The 20,737-nt window shown below is 43.2% G+C and overlaps 1 protein-coding gene across 3 annotated transcripts in view; it reads left to right on the forward strand.

Annotated features, from left to right (window-relative positions):
- trpm2 (transient receptor potential cation channel, subfamily M, member 2) overlaps positions 1 to 20,737 on the forward strand; it is a 166,037-nt gene that overhangs the window by 15,649 nt on the left and 129,651 nt on the right. For 2 of the 3 annotated variants that reach the window (XM_073046350.1, XM_073046351.1), the window contains 6 exons: positions 2,996 to 3,207; positions 7,262 to 7,350; positions 10,368 to 10,533; positions 12,347 to 12,527; positions 17,503 to 17,669; positions 18,348 to 18,528. In XM_073046350.1, coding sequence (XP_072902451.1) covers positions 3,040 to 3,207; positions 7,262 to 7,350; positions 10,368 to 10,533; positions 12,347 to 12,527; positions 17,503 to 17,669; positions 18,348 to 18,528 — 952 coding nt within the window. In that variant the 5' untranslated portion in view covers positions 2,996 to 3,039. Of the gene's footprint in view, positions 1 to 2,995; positions 3,208 to 7,261; positions 7,351 to 10,367; positions 10,534 to 12,346; positions 12,528 to 17,502; positions 17,670 to 18,347; positions 18,529 to 20,737 lie in introns of those variants that run through there. The other variant, XM_073046352.1, reaches the window with a different exon arrangement.

A 20,737-nucleotide genomic window follows, 5' to 3' on the forward strand; every position in this document is an offset into this window, starting at 1 on the left:
CTGGTTGAAATCCCCTGCACTGATAGGGAAGGCATCAGGGTGCACAGTTTGGTGCCTGCTGATTGTAATGCCCAGCTCCTCCAGTGGAATGTACACCACTACCGGGATAATGGTGTAAAACTCCCTCGGCAGATAAAGTAGATGACACTTGACATTTAGATGTTCCAGGTCAGGTGAGCGGGACTGAGACATGTTGTGCACCACAATGAGTTAATCATAAAGCATACTCCACCTCCTCTGCTTTTAAAAGACTGAGCTGTCCTGTCTTTGTGGAGAATACTGAAGCCAGCAAGCTGCAGCATTGTGTATGAAATGGCAGGGGAGAGCCACGTTTCTGTGAAGCAAAGTATACAGCAGTCCCTGATGTCCCTCTGGTACAGCAATCTTGCTCTGAGGTCTTCAATTTAATTCTCCAGAGACTGGACATTCTCCAGCAGAATAATTGGGAGTGGAAGTTTAAAGCCTCTGCATTTCAATTGAACTGGCAGACTGGTGCAGCTCCCCATTTCCATTTTCTTAAAGGAATGCTGCATTCATGACCCAAGTCTGCCATCCGAGCTTCGTCAATTTTGAGTATCGGTAGATCTTTTTTAAATGTCTTAAAATGTTGCTGCGTACCAATGTACCCATGGATATGACTATGGATTTCAGCAGTAGTAGTCCGTCATGGGAATATTTGATGATTCCCATTGGAGCTGCACTGAAACAGTCACTACATCTACTTAAAATAACTCTGATAAGAAATGATAAAGTCGTGGTGGAGGGGTTAATGAGTGCAGGTGATGATCAGCCTTACTGACTGGGGAAAGTCTTTGAGACTGGTGGTCCTGGCATAGTTGCTGTGTAGCCTTTTCCCAGATAGGAGTGGGACAAACAGTCCATGAGCAGGGTGGGTTACTTTGTTGTAAATCTTTTTTGCACTCTTTCCAGCTTGATAACATCTTTCCTATAAGAGAGTGACTAGAGCAATACTCTGTACATCTTACCAAGTGTGCAGCTCACAAGTATCTTGTACATCTGCAACAGCATTACAACTCAGTGCCTTGACTGATGTGCCATAGGCCTTCATCACTAAGCAATCTATTAGTGGTGTCACCTTAAGGGAACCAAGTACTTGCAATCCAAGGTTCCTCTGATCTACAACATTCCCTCAGACCCTACCATTGAACGTGAATGTCTTTCCCTGATTCACCTTTGCGAAATGCAACGCCTCATACTAATCTGGATTGAACGCAATTTGCCATTCCAAGTCCACTTACCTCACTGGTCTTCGTCAGTCAGGAACTGAAGATAGAAGTTGTAATGTTATATTACATTTTTGAAAGCCATATTTGGAATAATGTGTTCAGTTTTACTCATCTGCTCTGGAAAGAAAGATGCCACTAAGCTGGAAAGAGGGCAGAAAAAATGGCATGGATGTTGCCAGGACTTGAAAGAGAATCAGGGGTGAACCTATGGAGGTGTATAAAATCATGACAGGCATAGAAAGGGTAAATGTATGCAGGCCTTTTCCCAGGTTTGGGGAATCAGGAACGAGAGGGCTTGATTCCTCAGACCAGGTTGGGAGGGTTAACTTTTTCATCCGCTGGTGGTCTGTATACACAAGGAGTTGCCAGGGGAAGTGGACAGGTCAGGTACATTAACAACATTTAAAAGACACTTAGATGACTACATGGATAGGAAAGGTTTAGAAGGATATTGGTCAAGTGCAGGTAAATAACTGGGATGGTATTCAGCGCAATCAAAATGAACTATTTGGTCTAAAGGGCCTCTTTCTGTGCTGGGTGACTCTAGGACTCAAAAACAGGGAGTTTTTTTGATCCCTTATAATTACAAATAAGAATACATCATTTTAATCTATATATTGCACAGTTGTAGTGAACTACTTAACCATCTTTAATGTCTATAACAGATCTGGATAGAGTATGGTTCAATACAACCCTGTCAAGTTCATTCAACTACCATTTTCAGCTTCTAATTTCTGTCCATCTCTTGTATTATATTCCTCCTTAAGACCACATCTCAATGTAGATGCCTCTGTGAACGTTATTTTTGCCATTCCTGTACATTGATGAAATCATGGCTCTTTGAACACTTTGTTACTTTGTCATGATGGAGCGACTGTGAGTTCCTGAGAGTGATGCTGTCTGGAGTTTAGCTCCTGGTAAGGTCACCCATGGCAGTAAGGTCAAGGGAGAGGTTCCAGGCAAAGAGCAATACAACCAAGACCTCAGCAGTGAAGCTGGCGGAAGATGATGACACATCACAACCAATGTTCCCTTTAATTTGTAATGACTAGCATCTGTAAAAATCTTGTTCTGTACAATTTTTTGTCCGGTGACAACGGGTGTGCACTGAATAATTTCATCAATAAAAATGGTATAAATAAGCTGGATCTAAAATCTGCAGACCAATCATCAGAATCTCCACATTGTCAATATCTTCCGCATCAGAAATCGGAAAAGGAAATGTGATTGTGTACAATCGTGAAATATACTTATCATGCCAATGAGGTAGAGAGTGACAACCTTTTGCGAGCAGTTTAAATTCCTTTGTGTACTAGTAGAGAAGATGTGTGCTTGCACATATATTCACACTTTAGAAGAAACATTGATCACAACGGCAGTGAAGGTGGAGGAAGGCTGCAGCAGTGAAGAGTCCCAGTCATCTTGTATTCCATGCCACTGGACCCTGACTCTGATCAATAAAACTCGTGTGTTGGCTGCCTATACATCAGCTCCTCCATATTAAACAGGCATTCTCCATTCTCCAATAACCACTCATACTCAACTAGAGTCATTGCATTATGACTAAATGCTTTTATTTCTGGAGCTCCTCAAATACTAATCCCTTTTTTCTCCTTTCTGCAGTTGTAATTTTTCAAATCCTAGTGAACATTGTTTTTGTCCAATTACTTGTGTCCTGTAACAAAGGATTATCTCTTTACCATGCATAATTTTTGTCAACTGATCCAACATCCTGCTTCTTCCCACAGGTGTGACACCTGACAAGGACTACGAGGATAACAAAACTTACAGAATGTCTTCCAACGAGGTGCAAAATGTCAACAGGATTTCTCCCCTTGAGGGAGGCAATTATGTTCAACTCAAAACCTTGCAAAGCAATGAAATGTTGAAAGCCATTCAAAGAAGACCAAGCTCCATCAATAAGAGGGGATGTTCAGCAAAATTAGTCTCTGATGAAGAGGTATAGCCTTCAGCAAAGTGATCAGATGAAATGTCTCCTTTTCCCAATGTCTTGTGTAAAGTCACCAAAGAGATCTGTAGAAATGGTGAACACTCCATTCTGAGTGGTCACAATTGTACCCTACAGTTCCAGGGCAGGTGCTGTACATGATGAGACACAGGATTCAAATTTTCCACAGCATCCTATCAACACACACAGTTTCATTAAACAGCTTAGCCGTTCATGTCTTCGGATGTTCCTTGGAGCAGAGGATGATGCATTTCCAAGGTGGTTCTGTGGGTTCTGAAGTCAGTGTGGGACGTGCACAAGGCTTCCATTGGGTGAGGCAAGAGATGCTTGGTGGAATGGGCACATAGGTAGTTTGTGAGGAAAACCTCCTGCTGTTTACATTGGGAACACACCAAATTCCAGTGTAGGATCCTGAGTGCATTTACCACAGGAACACGGTACTAATGGGACGGGTTTCAAAGATGGTCAAGTGACTCACCTCGGCCACCTCCCCTCTATAACTAATGACTGTAACCTGGAATCAACAAGCCAGGGTCAGCATATGAACACAGCCCTGGAAGCTGGGAATGAGGTTAAGGCAGAATTCCACAAAATTCTGCATACTCAGAATGGAGATACATTGATTTTCCTGCTGACTTCCATATCAGAGTTGTGAATGACCAAGACTTCCAGAATTAGCAAGGGAGAAGATGGGAATACCCACTCCAGTAGAGCATGGTCTTGTGAGCCAAGTGTTCTATCAAATAAGACAGACCTCATGTCCAGGCTCTGGTGTCAAAGTTCAAAGTAAATTTAATATCAAAGTATATATATGTTGCCACCTTGAGATTCACTTTCTTGCAGGCATTCATGGGAAAAAGAAACACAATTGTATTTTATGAAAAACTATATATAAATGGACAAAAATTCACAAACAACCAATGTGCAAAAGAAGACAAGTTGCACAAGTAAAAATAGTGCTGAGGTGTTAAAAGTCCTTGAAAGTGAGTCTGGAGGTTGTGGAATCAGTTCAGAGTAGTGGTGAGTGAAGTTATCGTACCTGTTCAGGAGCCTGATGGTTGTAGGGTAATAACTGTTACAGAACCTGGTGGGGAGGAACCTAAAGCTTCTGAACCTCCTTCCTGATGGTAGTCGTGAGAAGAGGGCATGGCCTGGATGGTGGGGGGGGGGGGGTCTTTGATGATAGATACTGCTTTCTTGTGGCAGCACTCCATGCAAATGGACTCAGTGGCAGGGAGGCTTCACCTGTGCATTTAGAGATGCTCTTCTGCACACCACAGTTGTAACGTGTGGTTACTTGAGTTAACGTCACCTGCCTGTCAGATTGAACCAGTCTGGCCATTTCTCCTCTGCTGTCATTAACAAAGCATTTTTGCCTACAGAACTGCAGAACACGGGATGCTTTTGGGTTTTTTTTTGTACCGTTCTCGGTAAACTACAGTTTGTTGTGCATGAAAAATCCTGGAAATCAGCAGTTTCTGTGATACTCAAACCACTCTATTTGGCACTAACAATCATTCCATGGTCAAAGTCACTTACTTACATTTCTTCACCATTCCGATATTTGGTCTAAACAACAACTGAAACTTTTGACTATGTCTGTATGTTTTTATGCATTGAGCTGCTGCCACGTGATTGGTTGATTCGAAATTTGTGTTATCAAGCAGGTGCAAAGGTGAATCTTAAAACGTGGCCACTGAGTGTATATCAGCCATGGATATAACCATATAACAATTACAGCATGGAAACAGGCTATCTCGGCCCTTCTAGTCAGTGCCGTATGTTTACACTCACCTAGTCCCACCAACCTGCACTCAACCCATAACCCTTCATTCCTTTCCTGTCCATATACCAATCCAATTTTACTTTAAATGACAATATCGAACCTGCCTCTACCACTTTTACTGGAAGCTCGTTCCACACAGCTACCACTCTCTGAGTAAAGAAGTTCCCCCTCGTGTTACCCCTAAACTTTTGCCCCTTAACTCTCAACTCATGTCCTCTTGTTTGAATCTCCCCTACTCTCAATGGAAAAAGCCTATTCACTCTATCTATCCCCATCATAATTTTAAATACCTCTATCAAGTCCCCCCTCAACCTTCTACGCTCCAAAGAATAAAGACCTAACTTGTTCAACCTTTCCCTGTAACTTAGGTGCTGAAACCCAGGTAACATTCTAGTAAATCTCCTCTGTACTCTCTCTATTTTGTTGACATCTTTCCTATAATTCGGTGACCAGAACTGTACACAATACTCCAAATTTGGCCTCACCAATGCCTTGTACAATTTTAACATTAAATCCCAATTCCTATACTCAATGCTCTGATTTTTAAAGGCCAGCATACCAAAAGCTTTCTTCACCACCTTATCCACATGAGATTCCACCTTCAGTGAACTATGCAGCATTATTCCTAGATCACTAGATATGGGCAGAGAAATATCAGATGGAGCTTAATCCAGGCAAATTTGACCTGTTGCACTTCAGGAGATCAAATATAAAGGGAAGGTACCCAGATAATGATACTCTTAACAACACTGATGTGCAAAAAGATGTTGGGCTCCAAGTCCATTGCTACCTGAAAGTGCCACAAAGATGATAAAATGATAAAGAAGTATATAAACTGGGAAGTCATGTTGCAGCTATGTAGGTGGTTAGCTCTAGGCCATTTTTGGAATATTGTTTGCAGTTCTGGTTATTCAATCACAGGAAGTATAAAGGGGCATGGGAGGGTGCTGGTTTACCATGATGCTGCTTGGATTAGAGTGTATGATCCATAAGGAAAAAGTTGCTTATAAAATTATGGAGTCGTAGTTCCCCCATGGTCCCATGTTCACCTTGAGCCTTTCACTTTGCACCCTTTAAGTATCAGTGTTACAGGGGAGTCAAGGGTGTTAAAGAGGCATGAGAGAGGAGCTAGACGAAGTTGATTGGAAGGCCAGGGATGACGGCAGACAGCAACAGCTGGAGTTTCTGGGAGCAATTCGGAAGGTGCAGGATAGATACCTCCCAAAGAAGAAGTATTTTAAAGAGAAGATGACATAGCTGTGGCTGACAAGGGAAGTCAAGGACAGCATAAAAGGAAAATTGAGGGCATCTAATATAGCAACAATTAGTGGAAAGTTAGAGAATTAGGAAGCTTTTAAAAACACAACAGAAGACAACTAAAAGAGAAAAGAAGAAAAGGTCAACTCTTTGAGTGATTATGCAGAAAGATTGAAGTTAATAATTCATCAGTTAATAACTCATCAGGGTGATTGATAAGTCTGGGGCCTAAGGTAGAAGGAGATGAGTTATTAACTTCAGACTTTCTGAATAATCACTCAAAGAGTTGACCTGCATGTGCATGTAACGAGAGCTGTATAACTCATATCCTTCTACCTTAGGCCACAAACTTATCAATCACACATGCTGTGGACACTTTCTGGAGGTCCAAGATCCGTATGCTCCATGATCGCTGGACTAAGTGCATAAATGTAGGAGGAGATGATGTTGAAAAATAAATGTGTTAGGTTTTCTAAAATTGACTCCTTCTACCTTAGGCCACAAACTTACCGATCACCCCTCGTAAGATGAACTGACACCGAGGCAATGGGCCTTCTCCGTCTGCTCCGGGATTCGGGTCCACAGACTCAATTTGTTTCAGAAAGCTGCTGCTTGTTTCTATCGTTTGCATTATTTGTGTGTGTTTTCCCTCTTTCTCTGTGCATTGGGTGTTGGTCTTTGTTTAAACTGGGTTCTTTCTGGTGCCTGTAAGCAGACAAATCTCAAGGTTGTCTAATTTATACATACTTTGATAATAAATAATCTTTGAAACCTTTGAATATCAAGCCACTTCAGTACTAATTGGCCTTCATTACAGATCTGAAAAACTGAAAGACAGGGGAAGGGGAAAAGGGGAGGGAGAAGGACAGAGGCTGAGATTTGGGGAGAGGGTAGGTGAAGGAAGAAGAGCACGGTAATATGGGTAGGGCAGGAAGTGAGAGGAATCCACTGAGAACTCGTTTCATAGAGTTTGCTACATTCATTATTTTGTATTTTCTTCAGGGCTACTTCAGAAAATGGATTCAGGAAAACATCAGCAAGAAGTGTTGTACTCACTTTGTGAAGAGTGAGAGTGTCCTGAAAGACATGGGGTAAGAATGGTCTGTGATCCTGGGTCTGGGGTAAGATGGTTACAGTGCTCTCTGGAGTTTGATGGGCTGAGTTCATGTTAAGCTCTTGAATCATGGCCCCCTCTGGGTACAGCTGCTGCTTACCATCCCCTTGTCACGGTAGGTGGTCTCAGCAGCGGAAGACACTTGGGCAGCTCAATCACTTTGTGTCTATATTCACCCGTGAGCAGCAATCGCCATGATAAACTTCATCACGCCATATTACTTAGTACAACACACCAACTCATGAGTGCCACACATTAACATGCCAGCTCTGCTGAACATTCCTACGGCTTCCCTGCATCTGTGCTGAGAGTGTCCAAGCCTTAGATACTGCCTGTCGGTACTGGACTGACGTGCTCAGCCCCAGAACAACCCAACAGTCTCATTGTTGCTAGACTTACCTCAGTGTCGAACTTTATCAGGTTCACCTGTACACCTGCTCGTTTATGCAAATATCTAATCAGCCAATCAAGTGGCAGCAATTCAATGCATAAAAGGATGCAGACAGGGTCAAGAGGTTCATTTGTTGTTCATACCAAACATCGGAATGGGGAAGAAATATGATCTAAGTAGCTTTGACTGTAGAATGATAATTGGAGCCAGACGTGCTGGTTCACATATCTCTGAAACTGCTGATCTCCTGGAACTTTAATGCACAACAGTCTCTAGAATTTACAAAGAATGGCCCGAAAAAACAAAAGAACGTCCAATGAGGGCAGTTCTGTGGGCGGAAATGCCTTGTTAATGAAGGAGGTCAAAGGAGAATGGCCAGACTGGTTCAAGCTGACAGGAAGGCGACAGTAACTCAAACAACCACATTACAACAGTAGAGTGCAGAAGAGCATCTCTGAATGTGCAACACATCAAACTTTGAAATAGGCAGACTACAGCAGCAGGACATACACTCAGTGGCCACTTTACAGGAGATACTGAATAAAGTGGCCACTGAATGTATAGGAAAGATAAATGGCCCTCAGACACCTTTGACCTTTCACTAGCCCGCACTGTGAGTGGGGCTACACAGCTGTAACATCTTTGACTGGGATCAGAAAAACCTTAACATTTTCAAATAGAATCTGTGAATATCTGAGCCTGAGAGGTTGGGAAACGGTTAGGCCAAGAGTTAATTTGAGCTGCTGAACTGTGCCTGCTGAGTTCTCTGGGTAATTCTGGAAGGGGCCACTGTTCGGCACACAAGATGATGGCCTGTGAGACCAGGGGAACTGGGAGTTATAGAGTGATACAGCACAGAAAAAGTCCCTTTGGCCCATCTTGCCAATGCTGACCAAGTTGTCTACTTGTCTGTTTGGTTCACTTCTCCAGGTTTTTCCTACCCACGTACCTGTCTGAATGTCTTTTAAATATTGTAATTGTTCCTGCTTGTTCCATAAACTCTCTATGCTCTGCTTGAGAAACTTGTCCCTGAGATCTCCACTGGATCTTTCCCCTCCCGCCTTAAATAGAAACATAGAAAATAGGTGCAGGAGTAGGCTGTTTTAGACTCTAAAATCTGTTTTAGACTCCTCTACCCCAGGCCAAAAGCTGTTACCATCCCCCTTATCTATATCACTTATGATTTTACAAACATCTCTAATGTCATCCTTCAGTCCAGGGAAAACTGCCCCAGTCTAGCAATTCCCTCTTTGCAGATCAAACTCTCCAGCCCCAGTAACATTCTTGTGCATTGTTTCTGCACCCTTTCCATACTTGTGCACACTTGTACATACCTGTGCATACTTTCCATACTTGTGCATTGTTTCTGTACTTACACCCTTCCCAGCTTTAGAGTGGTACTTGAACGGTGAAAGTACAGCACAGGAAAAGGTCAAATAGCCCACAACGTTGCTGCCAACCCTGATGCCAATCTCTCTCATCCCATCTACCTGTACATGGTCCATATTCCTTCATTCCCTGCCTTTTGATGCTTGTCTAAATACTTCCTAAATGCCTCTATTGTGTCTGCATCCCCCACTTCCCCTGGCAGTGTGTTCTGGGCTCTGCCCACACTGCGCAAAAGGAAAGTTGCCTCATAAACTTCTTTAAACATTACCCCCCCCCCCCACCTTAAACCTATGCCTTCTAGTATTTGACATCTCCACCCTGGGGAAAAGGGTCTCGTTGTCTCTGCCTCTCAGAAGTGTATGATGATGCTGAGATAGTTGAATCATTGTCAGTAATGGGAGAAGTGCCGGAAGACTGGAGAGTGGCCACTGCTGTGTTTTTACATAAGCAGCATCAGAACTCCAGGAAAAGTGTTGCAGATTTTCACAGGCCTGCATCAGACTCCGTCCTCTCTACTCCCTTGGAGGAGGAGTATGGAATATCCTGGGATCATTCCCTGTCCTGTTCACTCCCCTAGAGAAGAGGTATAGGCTGTCCTGGGATCAGACCCTGCCTTTCCTCTCCCCATGTGTGGCTGGACCAGCTGCTTGTCAAAGTTTTCAGTGAAACTGTCAACTGCAAAAGTTGTGAAAGTAATTTCTCATCTGAAGTATATGAAACCTGGCCTTTGTAACCCCTTCATCACTAAAATCCAGGCCATGAGGAGTTTGATGTATTTAGGTTGATGTACCAACTAATCCAGTTGTTAAAATAAACACAAGAGATTCTGCAGATGCTGGATGTCCCAAGCAACACACACAAAACGTTGGAGGAACTCAGCAGGTCAAGCAGTGTCTATGGAAAGAGCTGACGTTTCGGGCCATGACCCTCCATCAGGGCTCAAAAGTAACGAGATAGATCTCAAAAAGGTCTCAGGTTGTAAAAATAATCCCTTTCTGAAGGAAGCCTTGGTGAGAGAGTTAGATTTAACCTGAGAGGATGAGCATCATGTGTGGAGGGACGTTTAGCACCAGCACTCCCAGTCTGGTTTAGAGCTCATGCTGGTTAAAGGGAGGGACTGGGCCAATGAAAATGCTGCTGCTTCCCTCCTCCAATACACTGAGCTACCATTTGATGGTAAGAGTGAGCAGTCTGCTTTGTGCCTCTCCTCACAGGCCAGTGTGTAACTGTGGATACCCGGAGATCTGCCACAGTGAAGAAGCCCTTAGAGCTGGCAGCCTACAGCATGAGAAATGGAGTTCCACAAAACACCTGCAGGAGCATCCAACCGATGCATTCGGAGACATTGCATTTGAAGGGCAAGGACAGAAGAGTGGGAAGGTACGTGGGTCTGCCAAGCTGTGTTAGAAGTCCTTTCATCAAGACCATGAGCTGGGATTGTTTTCTTTTCATTCCACTTGCATCTACATGGTGGAGAGGGTTAAAACCCGCACTTTGTCTGCAACTGCCAACACCTTCATTCAGTCTTCCTCATGACTGGATTCTTAGTGGCAAACACCACTCTTCTCTGGCTAGGTTTTAACTGTGCCTCTTTGGTTTACTCATGGCCTTGCTGGTTTGGATGGATTGTTCATACAGAAGGCATTCAGCCATCCAAATATTCCCAAACCCTGCCCCTGAAGAGCACTCTGTAAATGCCCAGTGGTACCCATCACCATCTGGTTGGTAAGAAGTGCTGCCAGTGTGGAGCACCCCAGGGATTGAATCGGGTACAGGGAATCTTGGTATAGACAACACATTGAGATCTCTCCACTATCCATTTTCGACATCAGATAAAAACCACTGATTCCCTAAGTATCGAGCTAACATTCCCAGCAATTAAAATAGAAGATGAAAGGGACTGCAGATGCTGGAAATCTGAAGCAGCTCACAAAGGAGCTAGTAGAACTGAATGGGCCAGTCAGCATCTATGGAGGGAAATGGCCAGTGAACGTTTGGGTTGTGACCCTTTCTCAGGTCTTGGTGAAGGATCCCAACCCAAATGTCAACTGCCCATATCCTTCCTGTGTAAGTCCCATATCTGCACATGCTGCAAGCACTCAGCACACGCAAAGGGAAACCCAATTATTATCTATGGGTTGGTGCACAAGAAAAGTGGAATGTAGAACAGAGAACATACAGCAGAGGAGCAGGCCCTTCAGCCCATGATATCTCACTGAAACATGCTGACCTCATCTGCCTGTACATGGTCTCCATCCCTGCAGTTCCCACCTCGCCATGCCCATGTCTAAACGCATTTTAGCCATTGCTATCATATCTACCTCCATCACTTCTCCTGAAAGCCCAGTCCTACTCTGAGTATATTTTTAAAAACTGTCTTGTAAGTATCCTTTAAACTTCCGTCCTCTCACTTTTAAGCTTTGTCCTCTAAGCACTTAACCTGGGAAAATGACTCTGTCATCTTTATCTCTGCTCCTCATAATTTTATGAACTTCTATCCAGTTGCCCTCAGTCTCCGATCACAGAGCTCTGGTAAGGAAAGCACCCTTCCACCACTTCCTTCTGTCTTCTATGGGCATGTCAAATCTCAATCCAATCTACTAAATCACTATGGATTCCCTGCATCTTAATTTTTTAGAGCCACCTACCGGGACGGAGCTGGTTGAAAGCTTTACTGAAGTCCATGCAAACAGAGTCACTGCCCTGTCATCATCCCTTCAAAAGACTTATTCACATTCCTTAGACATGATCTCTCCCACAGTATCATGCTGATAGTCTCTAAGTTCACAAATGTCCTAATACAAGCAAAGAATCCATTTTCGTTAGTAAAACAACGTGCCTCAATGATTTAGTTTCAGTTCAAAGGATCTGCCCTTTCCCTCATCACTGCTCCTCCTATCCCTACTGTATCTCCCATCCTCACAGCCTCTCCTTCACCAAAGTGAGGACATAATTTCTCTTTAGAAGCTTGGATCAGCACCTTCTTAAAAGGTTTGGTGAGACCACATTTGTTGAAGTGGTATATCTTTGGTCTCTGTACCTTTGTGGGGTGGGCACTTGGTATGACAGTGCTGGGGGGGGGGGTGGTGGGAAGGGACGTGGTAGTAGTGAGAGCTGGTCACCTTACTCTGCACCGTGCTCAGCAGCATTGATAATTGGTAACTATGTGGTCTCTGTTATTGGTCGTTTCCAGTATGTTCGAGTCTCAAATGACACATCACCAAATACAATATACCAGCTGATGACCAAGTACTGGGGCCTAAGTCCTCCGCACCTTCTCATTTCTGTTACTGGAGGGGCAAAAAACTTTCATCTGAAGCCAGACCTGAAATTCACATTCCGCAGAGGCCTCATCAAAGTGGCACAGTCAACAGGTAAGAAGAAACCGATGTTTTTGTGAGTGTGTGAGAAGATACTGCACAGAAACAGATCTGCCCCAGCTCCCCACTGCCCCTCAGTGAGTATTGATTCCTCTCTTTTACAGCTACTCAACCTCACAATCTAATTCTGTTGCTGTGATGACATTCCTCTTGAATTCCCTGTTGGATCTGCATGACCAACAGGTTTTCTGCATCTAGACTTGTATTTGCTGCAGATTTTCTTCTGTCTGTTCTACCAAACCTCTCTACAATTGTGAAAATCAATTTCAGGCCATTTAACCTTCTACGTATTATGCTTGTGATCCTTTGAAAAAAGAATGGATAACTTCTATTGTGAGACCAGGACCCAAAATTTTGTTGAATTCTGAACAGGAGAGTAAAATATATCTTTTGATGTTGGGGTAGCTGAGATACATGGAGAAATATTTTCTCTAGGGATTGAGAATCCTTGGAAATGTTCTACCATAGAAAGCTGTGGGCACAGAATCAGAATCAGAATCAAGTTTATTATTACCAGCAAGTGGCATGAAATTTGTTAACTTAGCAGCAGCAGTTCAATGCAATACGTAACCTAGCAGACAAAAAAATAATAAATAAACAAGTAAATCCATTGTGTTTATTGAATAGATTACAAAAAAAGACCAAAAACAGAAATACTGTATATTAAAAAAGTGAGGTAATGTCCAAAGATTCAATGTCCATTTAGGAATTAGATGGCAGAGGGGAAGAAGCTGTTCCTGAATCGCTGAGTGTGTGCCTTCAGGCTTCTGTATCTCCTACCTGATGGTAACAGTGAGAAAAGAGCATGCCCTGGGTACTGGAGGTCCTTAATAATGGATGCTGCCTTTCTAAGACACCACTTACTAAAGGCGTCCTAGGTACTTTATAGGCTAGTGCCTAAGATGGAGCTGACTAGATTTACAGTCCTCTGCAGCTTCTTTCAATCCTGTGCAGTACCAGACAGTGGTGCAGCCTGTCAGAATGCTCTCCATGATAGAGCCGCTGTCTTGCCTTCTTTATGACTACATCGATATGTTGGGACCAGGTTAGACCCCCAGAGATCTTGACACCCAGAAACTTGAAGCTGCTCACTCCCTCCACTTCTGATCCCTCTATGAGGATTGGTATGTGTTCCTTTGTCTTACCCTTCCTGAAGACCACAATCAGCTCTTTCGTCTTACTGACGTTGAGTGCCAGGTTGTTACTGCGGCACCACTCCACTAGTTGGCATATCTCACTCCTGTATGCCCTCTTGTCACCACCTGAGATTCTACCAACAATGGTTGTATTGTCAGCAAATTTATAGATGGTATTTGAGCTATGCCTATAGCTATGCTATGTGTATATAGAGAACAGAGCAGTGGGCTAAGCACACACCCCTGAGGTGCACCAGTGTTGATCATCAGCGAGGAGGAGATGTTTCAACAGTCACATTGAAAGCTGACATTTAAACCACAAAGTTCAAAGTAAATTTATTGTCAAAGTGCGTACATGTTACCATATAATACCCTGAGATTCATTTTCTTGCAGGCATTCAAAGTAGAACAAAGAAATACAATTGAATCAATGTAAAACGGTATACAAAACACTAACAATCAGTGTGAAAAAGGAGACAAACTGTGCAAATACATGAAAACAAATAATAATGCTATGTAATAAACAAACAAATAAACAATACTGAGAATGTGAGCTGTAGAGACCTTGAAAGTGAGTCCGTAGATTGTGGAATCAGTTCAGAGTTGAGGTGAGTGAAATTATCCACACTGGCTCAGGAACCTGATGTTTGAGGGGTAAAAGACTGTTCTTGCAGCTTGAATCCACAAGGGAGTTGGAGCAAAGAGGAGAGAGCGGGATGAGTTGTCGAGACCAAGATATCATTGACTGTCAGAGCAGGGGATGAGATTCCCTCTCCTGTTCCTGTTTGTTTTTCTATTTCCAATGATTTCTATTGTAACTGTTGAGATCATAATGCTTGTCTCCCTATAAGTGCATGAGTTACCATGGCTACAATGCATTAGTTGATCAAAACCATGCTGGCATTTGAAGTGTCAGTGTGATTCTCATTTAAAGTAAGATGGAGTGCCACCTTGGTGGGTTATTTTGTCACTGTTTCACATTATCCACCCTATCTGTGCCACTCATCATGTTATATATCAATCTCCTCTACTTCAAAGAAAACAAGCCCAGCCCATCCATCACTTCCCATCTGATACAAACATCTCACCAGTGCAAGCACATCCTTCCTCTTGCATGGTGACCAGAACTGCCCACAATAGCCTAAACATAGTTTTATATATTTGTATCACAACCTCCCTGCTCTTGTATTGTTTTCTCCTGTTTATGAAGGCCGGCTTCCCACATGCTCTTACCACTCTCATCTACATCTGCTGCCATCTCCATAGCCTCTGCAATCATACATCAAGGTCTCTTCAGAATAGATTTCAATTTTGCTCTGTGACCTAAGACTATCATCCCAACTATTGATAACACGGCCATTTTTTGTGTCATCTGCAAACTTCTGAATATACTTATCATATTCAAATCAGATTCCAGATTCAGATTATTTATCAGATGTACATTGAAAAATGCAGAGAAATGCATCATAAACACAAGAAAGTCTGCAGATGCTGGAAAACCAGAGCAACACACACAAAATGCTGAGGAATTCAGCAGGTCAGGCAGCATCTATGGAGTGGAATAAACAGTCAATGTTTCGGGCTGAGACTCTTCACTAGGACTGGACAGGAAGGGGGAAGAAGCCAGAATAAGAAGGTGGGGCAGAGTAAGGAGTACAATGCATCATTTAGATTAAAATCCAACTCAGCCAAGGATGTGCTGGGGCCAGCACACAAGTCTTGCCTTCATTCTGGCGCCAACATTGCATGCCCACAATGTTCAATAGAACTCCACAAGCAACAACATTCACAACGACTAAGCAAGACAACAGCAAAACAAGCCTTTTCCCACCCTCCTACCCACCTACCAACTCTCACACACAGGCCACCCTCCTACCCAGAACAAGCCACCTTCTGCCCTACAACCTCCAGTTCCTAGCCTGGACTCACTGAAGGGCCTCATCTGTTTTTTGTACTCTATTATAGCAACCATATGCTTTATATTTTCTCATAGAGCATACTGCACAGTGCAGGCTCTTGGCACACAGTGTTGTGCAAGCCTTTTATTCTGTTCCATACCCACTGTAACCCTTCCCTCCTGCGTAACCCTCCATTTTTTAATTATCCATGTGATTGTCTAAGATTCACTTAAATGTCTCCAATGTAGGTGCTTCTTCCGTTGCCCCCGGCAGTGCATTCCATGCACCTCTCACTCTCTAAAAGAAAACTACCTCTGACATCCCCACTATACTTTTCTCCAGTCAGCATAAAATTGAGCCCACTAGTATTGGCCATCCTTACACAGGCAGTGACAACTGTGGCATTTTCATTTTGGTCCACTGATAAATGTTTGAACATGATCCAGTCCATTCTCTCAAAGCAATTCCAAATTCGCTCCACCACTTCTGCTACCAGCTTTCCTTAGTCCTTTTCACTGGATCTGTGCTTTTTTGGCCAGTTTGTATGCAGGCAGAAGATGCACAGCCAGACGGTTAGATTTACCAAAGTTTGAGTGAGGGACAGAGTGATAAATGTTATTGTTGGTGGTAGAGCAGGGGGCAATCGTGTCTGGTCCTCTAGTATTGCAGGTGCTGAGCACCATGGTCCTCGTTGTCTCAGTTGCAGACATCTTCCCTGAAGTTTTAAATTTATACTTGTAAATGTGTCCTTAACTGCAAATAAAATCATTGTTTTTTACCTCTAATTATTAAAGCTTTTCGTGATCTTAAAGGGCTCAATTGTGTAAATACACTCACGGGAACAAACAGTGCACCCAGGTTAATTTGTCTTGAAAGATGTACTCCCCTATTCTACTGCATTGTTCCAGTGAAGTATTTTGCAATGCTCATTAATTCTTTCATTCTCTTCATGATACAGAGAACAAAATTGTTTTCAGTACTCCAAATAAACAAGGAATTGTGCAACATTTACTGAAACACATTCACTTCTGTACGCAGAGATTTTACTAATTCTTCTCTGTGCCTCCAACAACTTCACATTACATCCCTTTGTTTCACTTCCCTCTCTCTTTACTTCTACTTTATTCTCAAATCCTGATCTATTATATTCTCCTCTGTCTCAGCCACTCTCTCCTCCCTTTGGTACTTTGTCCTCCTTCAGAAGAAGGGTCTCGGTGAAGGGTCCTAGCCTAAAACATCGGCTGTTTATTCCTCTCCTTAGCTACTGCCCGAGTATCTCCAGCATGTTGTGTGTGTTAGTCTGGATTTCCACCATCTGTAGAATCTCCTGTGTTTTTGTTCTCCTTCTGTTTGTGTCCTTCTCCTCCTGTACCTCATGCCCATATCTCCTTTGGGCTCCTCTGTCTCTCTCCACTTCCTGCCATTCTTCCTTTATTTTGTTGTTGCTGCTTCATGCTCCCCTCGTTTCTTCATATTCTGCTCCTTGTCCTTGTCCCTCTCCTTTGTACTCCTCTGTTGTCGTATTTTCTGCTCATCTCTCCCCTCTTGATTGGTACTTTATTGACGTATTTTTTTCTGTTTTCTCTTCATTAAATGCTTTGTATTGGTCCTGTGTTACAGAAAGAAGTACCTTTGCATGGAGGATACAATTTTTCTTTGTTGTCTTTCTGAATATCCTGCTTAGCTCTTTCACTTTCCGCAGATATGTGTTTCTCCACCAAGAGCTCATCTGGAGCTGGGTGAGACTCAGAGAGTTGGAGAGTTGCGTTGGGACCAAAGAGTGAAGCAAGATGGGAGGAGGTGTGAGCAAATCTGTTTAAGACTACGGTGGTCCATGTCATTGCTTGGAACTTTGCTGTCTGTCCATGTGACTCAGCTTTTCATCCATATAATGTTTTAAATTATGGATTATATAAAACAAAATTTTTCTCCCAGGTGCATGGATTATCACCGGGGGTTCCTATGCTGGCGTGATGAAGTACGTTGGAGAGGCTGTCAGGCACTGTAACATGACCAGCAGCCAAAAGGAAAAGCAGATTGTCGCAATTGGCATCGCCAGCTGGGGCATCGTGCACAACCGTGAAAGCCTGGTTGATGCACAGGTGAGCTTTGGTCCTACACAAACCACAAGAGTTTGGTCAATGTACAGGTGAGCTTTGGTCCTACACAAACCACAAGAGTTTGGTCAATGTACAGGTGAGCTTTGGTCCTACACAAACTACAAGAGTTTGGTCAATGTACAGGTGAGCTTTGGTCCTACACAAACTACAAGAGTTTGGTCAATGTACAGGTGAGCTTTGGTCCTACACAAACTACAAGAGTTTGGTCAATGTACAGGTGAGCTTTGGTCCTACACAAACTACAAGAGTTTGGTCAATGTACAGGTGAGCTTTGGTCCTACACAAACTACAAGAGTTTGGTCAATGTACAGGTGAGCTTTGGTCCTACACAAACCACAAGAGCCTGGTCAGTAGACAGGTGAGCTATGGTCCTACATCAACTTAATTTTATAGTCAATAATTTCTTTTTCATGAGCAATCTACAGATCATCTCACAAAATCTCAATGAATCCCTGTTGCCAGAATTGTACCTGACGCCTTCAGGTTACAGTCTGACATTTTAATTTATGTCACACCCATGTTCCTCATGACATGGCAGCAACAGGAAATGTGTGCTGTCCTCAGTAGTGGTTTACTCTGAGGAGCTAGAGGGTGACAATGATGGATGAAACAAGCGCTAATGCTGCTTGTGGTTAACTAGGCTTATCTTTCCGAAAACAGGGCAAGTTTCCTGCAACATATTACTTGGATGAAGCAAATCAGGGCAGGTTAACTTGTTTGGACCACAACCACACCCATTTTATCCTGGTAGATGATGGGACCCATGGACGCTATGGTGTGGAGATTTCCCTGAGAACCCATTTAGAAAAGTACATCTCAAAGCAGCGAATTGGGACAGAAGGTAAGAGCTGGCCACTTGGCTGAAGACAGAGGGTTGGTGAGTAGTTGTGGAGAGAAGTTAGAAAGCTGGATTTTGAGGGGCTTCTTTTGTTTGAGGAAATAATGTGCTTAACCTGCACCCTGAATCTGGCTTCCATGTAGGGCCCAGTTGTCCTCTTTGTTATGGTTTAGAACAGGGTGGTACATGGAGAAAATCATGGTGAGTCCTCAGACAAGTCAGTTTATTTAGGTCCTGCTAGAGTAGACACTTGGAAGCACTTCAAGTGAGAGCTCAAAGATACAGTGACCCAAAAAGCATGCAGCAATTTATAGTATATGTTGCATGCTGGTCACATAATTTCATCTGTAATCCACATCTTTGCAGTATCTGATCTTCGTTTTGTCTCTAATGACCTGTTGAATGAAACTTTGTTGTCCTTTACCAGACAGCCATCCACCCCCACCCCCACCCCCAGACACACACATTCATTTTCCCTGCAACTGGGTTCTCTAGTTTATGGTCTTGTTCTTTCATCCTGACCCTGTTTATCATGTGATCAGTTCTCTGCACTTTGCTTATCTCTGCTCCAGCTAGATAATCCTTGTGACCTAAGCACTTTACTGATCTAATGACTACCTAGTTTCTGATCTCTAAGCCTCCTCCACTATCAGCCCTTTACTACCTCATCCCTTTCCCAATTTGTATGACACTTAAGTTGATCATATTGCAAACTTTCACTACTTCCTTATAATTGCAAGGATTCATTGCTCACATTCTCTGAGATTCTCTGAGATCTAGGCTCAAATTTGATACATAACAGCAAAGTGGAGATGAACGTGTATAATCTGATTATGGCTGTTAAACTTTGGTGTGTCCCATTGTTGGGAAGCATTTATTTCACCCCTTCTGTACCTGACTGTAACATCTTGGTAGAGAAAGCTGTACAAGAAGAAGCCTATGTTTAATAGGATAATGTGTCGATTGAACTCTTTGAAGAGACAACAAGGTATAGATCTGATTTGTGTGCACTTGAATAACACAAGTCCCACTTGGGAAACTGGTTCAGAACATAGTATTGAATGCATGTTGGCAAATTGAATCCAAAATTGTACTGGCAACAGTTTGAGACAGAGGGTAATAGGGAAGGGTTTCTGTTGTGATTGAATAGTTGTGACTTAGTGTTTCCCACAAAGATCAGTACTGTGACTCTTGATGTGAGTGATTAGAATGTGGATGTGGGAGTTTTTGGATGACACGAAAATCGGCAGAATTGTTGAAAGTAGTGTGAAATTGCAGAGAGTTGTTGATTTGTTCGTGAAATATACTGAAAAAAGTCAGATGGGCATTAATCCGGAAATGTAAGGTGATTCATCTTGGGAGGACTAATGAGACTCGGGCAAAACACCAGGACCTTAGGGAGATTTGAGGAACCGAGGAAATTTTACAGTACGAGTCCATAGATCATTGAAGGTGGCCATGCAGGTAGATAACATGGTTAGCAAGGCATTTGAGATACTAGCCCTAGTCAAAGCACCGATTACAGAGGTAGGGAGGGCCTGTTCCGACTTCATAAAAGCTTGATCAGGCCTCAGCTGGAGTACTGTTTGCAATTTCTGGTCACTGTGCTATAAGAAGGATGGGACAATGCTGGAAAGGATGAGCACTTGAATTACATAGGCACAGAGAACAGTGGATCAAGTGCTGGATGACTGAGGTAAGCAGAATGATACCTTCTGGCTAGTAAGGATAAGTTGGGCTGAATGGCCTGTTTCCAAGCTGTATGATCCGTTAACTGTGCTAGAAGGGTTTCATGGATCTCCTTGTCATGATGGAGAGACTTGTGAGTTCTTGAGATCCCAAGAGCAATGCTGTGTGGAGTTTTACCATCTGGAGTTTAGTTCCTGATCAAGTCATCCATGGTGGTAAGGTCAAGGCAGAGGTTCCAGACAAATAGCGATCAAACCAAGACCTCAGTGGTGGAGTTGGCGGAAGATGAAGACGCATCACAATGGCATTGAACGAGAAGGAAAGCTGTAGAAGTGAAGGATTCCCAGTCACCTTGCACTCCGTGCCTGTCTTGGGTGATGGGGGGGGGGGGGGGGGGGCCTTAATGATAGATGCCACCTTTTTGTGGCATCTCCTTTTGAAGGTGCCCTGGATGCTTTATTCTGTACTAAATCCCCACCGTAACTCTGCTGGATATGTCTGATGGCACAGTGTGCAGTGTTAA

Source organism: Hemitrygon akajei, chromosome 5 (assembly GCF_048418815.1).
Source record: "Hemitrygon akajei chromosome 5, sHemAka1.3, whole genome shotgun sequence".
Lineage (NCBI taxonomy): Eukaryota > Metazoa > Chordata > Chondrichthyes > Myliobatiformes > Dasyatidae > Hemitrygon > Hemitrygon akajei.